General features: G+C 37.2%; 1 protein-coding gene across 1 annotated transcript in view; it reads left to right on the forward strand.

Annotated features, from left to right (window-relative positions):
• The window catches only part of LOC107750318 (vesicle transport through interaction with t-SNAREs homolog 1A-like), a 104,492-nt gene extending 96,996 nt beyond the window's left edge, over positions 1-7,496 (forward strand). The window contains exon 5 of the mRNA XM_016565655.1: positions 7,163-7,496. Within this exon, the coding sequence (XP_016421141.1) occupies positions 7,163-7,256 (94 nt within the window). The 3' untranslated portion in view covers positions 7,257-7,496. The remainder of the gene's footprint in view (positions 1-7,162) is intronic.
• Positions 7,497-7,785: the final 289 nt, after the last annotated feature.

The raw sequence follows: 7,785 nt of genomic DNA on the forward strand, positions 1-7,785 counted from the left end.
GATATAGATATACAGTACAGTAGTGTGCACACACACACACACACACACACATATGTATACATATATTAATTAAACACACACATATGTATACATATATTAATAGTGTATGGAAATTCAAATGTATGAATTTCAATGCATGTAACTTATTTTATACAATATTTACTAAACAAATTAGTTAAGAAAATTCTTGAAAAACACAAAATTGGCCAGATGGTGAGTATATATTTTTTGGCTAATGTTTAAATATTAAAATGGCAACATTTTGGCCAATTTATTGGTTTGACCAATACATCAATCATCAAAACATAACTTTGCCATTGCCATAAATCTCAAAATAACCCTTCAGTCCAGCTCTTACTGACAGCCGCTAGTTCCATCACGTTTGCTAATGCTGACTCCCTTTATGTCACTCTGAAAGAGACTGCAAAGAATGCTATTGCTTGTTTTTATTACATCTAAAACTCTGAGCTATTGACAGGTGATGCCGCTTTGACATGTACAGTAAGTAAGGCAGCTGAGAAGCCCTGCTAAAACATTTATCTTTCTTAGTGTGTGATCACACACTCCAACACAGGATCAGTACTACAGGCCTCCCTCCACCATACTAACACGCATAGAGCATCATGTCCATCAGTCAGACCATTAGTGAACACATTGATCCTGCTGACTCTCCTCCCATTTTCACTTCTTTTGTTTGTGTCTTGCTCCAGTGAAGTACAATACCTGGTTAAGAAAATACAGACAACCTCACACAGTCTGTGATTCTTTTTGTCAGCTTGAAAAAACACACACACTAATGTAAGTTAATCTTACAAATATGATTAGTGACCAAGAAATAGAGTATTTCTTATACATTATATATTGTACTGTTGTAAATGTTTCAGAATCCTGAAACTTGCTGTTTATTAAGAGGTTTAAATTATGAAAATGCAATTTTCAGTGTTTTGGATGCGTCTGTTTTGAGTTTGTGTGTGTGTGCTTGCTGGTGGATGTCTGTGTATTGTAAAAGGTGTGTGTGTGTGTGGTGCTAGGGGTTTTAGAATGGGGTAAACTTCCGTCACCCACCTCCCCCCGCACACCCAGGCGTAGAGGTGTACCACTGCCCTCATTAGGGCTACTAATAAGGGGAACTGAGAGTGTAAGAGAGAGAGAGAGAAAAAAATAGTGGGAAAGAAGGGGAAAAAGGTTTTAAATTTTAATAACGCGGGTACGATTTTGTAAATCTTTCCTGACAGAAAACTCCTCATTATTTTCATCTGTCTCTGTCTCCTCTACCTGCTCCACTGATAAATGGGCTCTTCGTAGCTTGAACTCGCTCTCATTCTCGCTCTCTCTCTCTCTCTCTCTCTCTCTGCCTCTCTCTCTCTCTCTCTCACACAGGCAGTGCTTGCACACATAGTGCTTGGTTTGTGTGCTTCACAGTGAGAAAGTCACAGTGTAGGTTCTCAGCTGTAGGGTCTCGAATTGAAGGGGGGCTTGAGGGTCCGAGGCCCCCCATACAAACAACAAAATAATAATAATTGAGGAGTTTGTCTTATTTCATGACATTAAAAAAGGAAAAAAGATATGAAAAATCTGTAGATTCCTGCTGACATAACATGATTTTTTTCCCCCTTTATTCAGCTTTTTAGTGATTTAAAACAGATTTTTGAGAGTCTACAGAATGGGAAAAATGCAGTGGATCATTGTCTTCTCATGATAAATGTAAAGTAAATATTCAGTTTGGGGTATACAAGGTTTGGGGTCAGATTTTTTTCTTTTTTTTAAGAAATGTATACTTTTATTCAGCAAGAAAGCATTTAATTGATCAAAAGTCTTAAAGAATTTAATAATGTTACAAAAAAATGTATCACAGTCTCCACAAAAAATATTATGCAGCACAACTGTTTTCAGCAGTGAAAATAATAGGAAATGTTTCTTAAGCAACAAACTAGCTTATTAGAATGATTTCTGAAGTATTATGACACTGAAGACTGGAGTAATGGCTGCTAAAAATTCATCTTTGCCATCACAGAAATAAATTGCATTTTAAAATATATTTAAAAAAAAAAAGTATTGTAGTAATACATTGTGTACTGTTTGTGTGTGTGTGTGTGTGTTACCGTTTTTACTGTATTTTTTAAAAAAATGCAGTGAGCATCAGACACAAACATTTACAAAATTACTGACCCCAAATTAATTTATTATTAATAGACTATTACTACTAGTCTATTATTAATAGGCTTAAATTACTATTTGTACAGTGTACTATTAATATTATGCAGCAGTTGTAGTTAGTGTGCGATTAGGTTTGGCTGAAGCAAATGGGTTCCTCACAATTTTGAGGTCAATATAATCAAGTCAGTAAAATCACTAACTAAAATGAAACCAAATGTGATCTAGCAGTGTTGAAGTTTGACTTGGTTCATTAAAAAAAGCATAAATTCATTTATTCCAGCATGGGAATTGAATTCAAATCATTCTGTGTAGAATCTTGGGCCCAACTAGACAGGATACATTTCTATTGGTACATGAGATTATGCTATCAATTTAAAAAGTGTGAATTCTTGAAGTGTTTTAATATTTAATATTAGTTGAGTAGGGATGTGTATTTTCTTCGGTATATGAAGTTTTAATGTTTTGATTTTTACTTTATACGCTACATTGAAGCAAACTTTATTTATTTGATTTTACATGTACATTTTTGAACCTTTGGTTCTTTTTTCCAACCTAAGCTAAGAGAGAGAGACAGAAAAAGTGAATGTGTAAAAGAAGGTTTACCCTGAGCTATGAGCTGTGACAACATGAACAGGTCTCTTCCCGCCTCTGTGTCATGTGTTTGACAGAGAGGATGGATGCGGTTTGATGGGTCCTGCTCTGTTCTGTCCGGACATGGTTCAGCATGGGATAGAACCTCCATAAGACAGGCATCAGATGCAACCCTTCTCCTGCTCTTGCTGTCTCTGTCTCTGTCCTCCCTTTATATTAATGTGATTCAACCCAGGTGAGACTGGAGGTGGAGGAGCCAATAGATTAGCTACAGAAGTATGAAATGCCCCTTTTTCCACAAACAGGGTGTTGCAGTTTCCAATCTTGTCCAGGTGTATCCAACGGAGAAAAGGCAGTTTTGAGGCAAAAAACAAACTTGATGTGTTGTGTGCTGCACCCCAGGAATCAGGAATGTCAGAGACGGGGAGTCAAGCTTTCAAAACAATAACATAAAATGTTATTTGAACTGTAAAGAAATATATTTTAAATATATAAAATAATACAGTAAAAATATTTTAAAGAAAAATTAATTATTTTTATTATAATATTATAAAAAAATCACCACTATAATATATTATAATATTATTTATTATATATTTTTTTGTTTTATATACACTACTGTTTAAAAGTCTCTTATGCTCACTAAGGCTGTGTTTATTTGATCAAAAATACAGTAAAAACAATAATATTGTGTAATGTTTTTCTATTATTATTATTATTATTACTACAATTTTAATGTTATTATAATATATTCAATATATTATATTTCTATTTTCATATATTATTTTATAGTATTTTTTATAGAATTATATAATTTACAGCTATCATATATGTAAATAGAATACTATGAATTTTATTCATTATACTGTATATTTAACTAACTTCTGGCTATTATATCAAAGCCAGCTTATGATTACACTCACAAATTACATTGGATGTCAAAATGAGTTCTCAAAACTAGAAGCAAGGCTTGTAAACAAAGACAGCAATGTGACATGTTTGTTTGTGGACAGATTATTTAGTAACAGCCAGCTGCATCATCATTTGGTTTTCAAGTCAGTGGAAATACAGGCTGGTTCTGAGTGGTAAAAAAGGGGTACAAATAGTCTGTTTTGGTACTTCTGTTCTTTGAGATTCATTCGTGGTTATTTTTAGTTGCGGTTGAAAGGGACTGCCACAGGGGAAGAATTTAAAGTTTACAGACAAAAGTTCCACTACATCAGTGAGTATATGAGCTCTCATACATGACAGGATAAATTACTTCCTCAAACATGTTCCTCATATTATAACGGATCTCAGTGAAGAGATTCATGAACTTTCCAGTGTCTATTTCAAGAGTGTAAGTCTGGTGGTGTTGGTCTGGGCCGTTGAAGTGAAGGAAGCATGGCTGTTCTCTGTGATGACTGGGCCACTCACTCACTCACTCTCCCTCTGTGTCTGGATGCGGGGCTGCCCGGGGCCTCTCCGCCCACCCTCAAGGGCCTGTCAGAGCAGCCTCACCAAAGGCAGATTAATCTACATTACTGCTAACAGCTCAGCCTGGCCCCTGAACCACTCACACCAACACACACACACTGTATTTAATCTCTTGCACTTCAGTCAAAAATCTACAGCTGAGCTTTTGTTCAGAAAATTAAGGTTAGTCAAAGTTGATTCATGAGTTTAAAAGTCCATAAATGAAGTCTTTTTGGCTAAACCAAAAAATCTGTATAGAAAAAGCACTATGCCTCATGAGGTTGTGTTAGCATACCACAAGCAAGTAATAACCCCTTTTTACCATGGTAAAATTACTGTGCAGAAGAGCTTCAATTCACCCTTCACCGGAAGTTTGATTGACAGGCGATCTGACCAATCATAATGCCAAATCCACCATTTTGTCTTACAAACAAACCAGACAGGAGTGTAGACAGTAGATTAACGTCAGTGGACTTGAACTGTGTATTGACGTCTTTCCATAGTTGAAACAACATATCTTCTGATGTTCATTCATGTTTATTCTGTGCTATAAATAGTAGTAAATAGGATTGGGCGATGTCTACCAAATTGGCATCGGATGATGTCTACGGCCCAACCCTAGTAGTAAATATGAAGAGACGATCGGTTCACATGCCGTTTAAACTGAGGCGCTACAGCGATCTGTCACGACACATTAAAGAGCCACAAAATGGTATTTGTTTAAATTTCTTAAAAATGGACCAAATTTGAAAGCTGAGACTTCGTTTCATACCAGAAGTAACCTGCTCTGTCTTGTCTGTCAGCACGCTGACAGTCTTCTCTTTGCTCTGCGGTGTATTTTTTACTGTGTGAGATTATGAAGTATGGCGTGAAAGTGCCATGGCTTGTCGGACATAGCAACAGTAACTAAGGGCGCGGTGTTTTTGTGGAAACACTGATACTTGTTTTTCTTCAGGATTCTTTGTTGAATAGAATATTCAAAAGAACAGCATTTATTTGAAATGGAATCTGTTGTAACATTATAAACGTTTACTGCCACTTTAGAACAATGTAATGTGTCCTTGCTGAAAGAAATCTTTAAATTCTTTACTGACCCTTTTGAAGAGTGCCATACTTTATCTTAATATTGATTGACAGGAAGTGGCAAAATCATAAGGATCTTGATCTTGACATAAATTACCTCCAGTTGTAGTGAGCACAGAATCATTACCATCCTGTAACACACATTCTTTTTACAGACCCAAGAATTCCCATTCGTCCCTCTCCGACGGCTGTTTCCTGTCCCTTTGGGCACCAGCACATCTCTGAACATCATGAACAGTCTGTCCTCTTGCTTGGAGTCTGTTTATGTGTGTGTGTGTGTAGCCAGTGTAAATAATGAATGCTACTTAAAGAGACATGTGGGAGATCTGGCTTTGCTAAACATGCTCTAAATAAATGTCCTCCTCCAAGCATGCACTCCCAATTATGAATTATGCCGGCCCAGCGTCCAATCAGAACACACCTTTTGTCAGTGTGGTGGAAAAGCCTCTGATGGGTTATCTTAACAAAATAAACATCTCAGAGCATAGATATAATATGAATACTAGTCAGTTTTGAGCAGTAGCATTGAGGTATGTGTTGTAATGCCATTTTGGTTTCTTCACTGTACATCTCTATATCTGTGTGTGCGTGCGTGCATGCGTGCGTGTGTGTGTGTTGAATGGGGCAGAGTGCTGCTCGGCTGCAGTGGTGATGAATGGGTGTGTGTGAGTTATTCATCTCCTGCTTATAGGAGTGGACAGTGGTCCTGCTCTCTCCACATATCAGCACATGGGATAATTCTGTCATTTATCAGGAATGACACAGGAGACAGAAACTCGCCCCGAGAGATCATCCCAGGGTCTCACCCCTACAACTCCCGCTCTCACCCTCACTGTACTTGTCCACACACCCACTTTGTACCACTTTGCCACTTTTCAAACAGTTTGTTTGGCTCTTTTTGTTACTTCTGAGTAGAGACAAACAGAATCACTTTTTCTGCATTTTGAGATTTGGGAAAAAAAAATATTTTTTTATTTGCTTTTTATCAAAGAATCCTGAAAAAATACATCATGCTTTCCACAAAATGATTAAGCAGCACAATTATTTGTAACATTAATAAGAAGAAGAAATGACCACCAAATCAGCATATTAGCATATTATCATGTGACACTGAAGACGGGAGTAATGGCTGCTGAAAATTCAGCTTTGCCATCACAGTAATAAATTACATTTTAAAAATATATTAAAATAGAAAACTGTTATTTTAAGTTGTAATAATATTTCGCAATAATACTGTTTTTACTGTATTTTTAATCAAATAAATGCAGCCTTGGTGAGGATAAGAGACTTCTTTCTAAAACATTTAAAAAAAAATAACTGACCGACTTCAAACTTTTAGGTGGTAGTTTATATGTAATATGCATATCAATTCATTTTGAGACCTCAGGAAGAAATAAATGTGCAAATAATAAAATTTCAAATACTGTCCTGCAGGCACAAATTGCCTGTTTGGTTTGGTCATGTGACAATAGGAAAGTGGGTTTTATGGAGAATTCCATCAGTAAATATGTGAAATTTATTAGCTTGAGGAATGCCACAAGCCACACTTTTTACTTTCTGGAGAAAAATAAATGCTCTAAGCGTGTCTACAGACAGATGGAGAGGAAAAAGGCAAAGTTGTCAGACCGGGTGACATGTTTTGCACGAAAGTCTGTTTGTTATTTTATTTTTTTTTTTTTTTAAAGACACATCTGACTGATTGAAATGTGAAATGTGTTTATCGAGTTCAGTCAGAAAAATAAATTCATTTTCGATGCAGGGCATGTACTCAATCACATGCATGCTAGTTTGTGTGAAAATGTTAAATGGGTAGTTTTTTACTATCGTCTAATCTTGTCTTCTCTTTCTCTCCATCTCTCCCTCTCCTCACCCACAGGATCATTCAAAATCGTATTCTGGTCTTCATCCTGGGCGCCATCATCCTCCTCACCATCGTCTTGGCCATCTATTTCAATTTGCGAGGACACTGATCTCCACTGGCTGGCCCTATGCGTGCACGTGTGAGTGTGTACGAGCATGTGTGTATGATTAATAGTGACAAAAGTGTTGGGCTGGAGTAATTAGGACAAATTGTTCACATGAATCATTCCTGGTGGGCAGTGACAGGGGGCCTCTCCTCACTGCTCTCGAGCGGAGCGGGACCGTTCTCACCCTCTCTCCCCTTATATTTATGCTACGTCCATTACTTTTTAAACTTACCGACCCATAGAGAAACCCAGCACGGATGTGTGGACACGAGGACCATGATGAGAACATCAGATGGATGAAGAATATGAAGACGAATATCAACGTATGTCAAAACCTGCTGTTTAATGTTTAGTTTTCTTTTTCTGTAGGCTGGAAAGGGGCATGAGAGTTAAAAGCTACTAGCAAAATCCCATCTATCAGGTGTGTGTGCGTGTGTGCGTGTGTGTGTGTGTGTGTGTGTGTGTGTGTGTGTGTGTGCGCCGCACACAAGGCAGCCCACAACTTCAGTGGCCATGGTAACGGGGTGAAGGT

Source organism: Sinocyclocheilus rhinocerous, unplaced genomic scaffold (assembly GCF_001515625.1).
Source record: "Sinocyclocheilus rhinocerous isolate Xijiao unplaced genomic scaffold, SAMN03320098_v1.1 scaffold2076, whole genome shotgun sequence".
In the NCBI taxonomy this organism is placed as follows: domain Eukaryota; kingdom Metazoa; phylum Chordata; class Actinopteri; order Cypriniformes; family Cyprinidae; genus Sinocyclocheilus; species Sinocyclocheilus rhinocerous.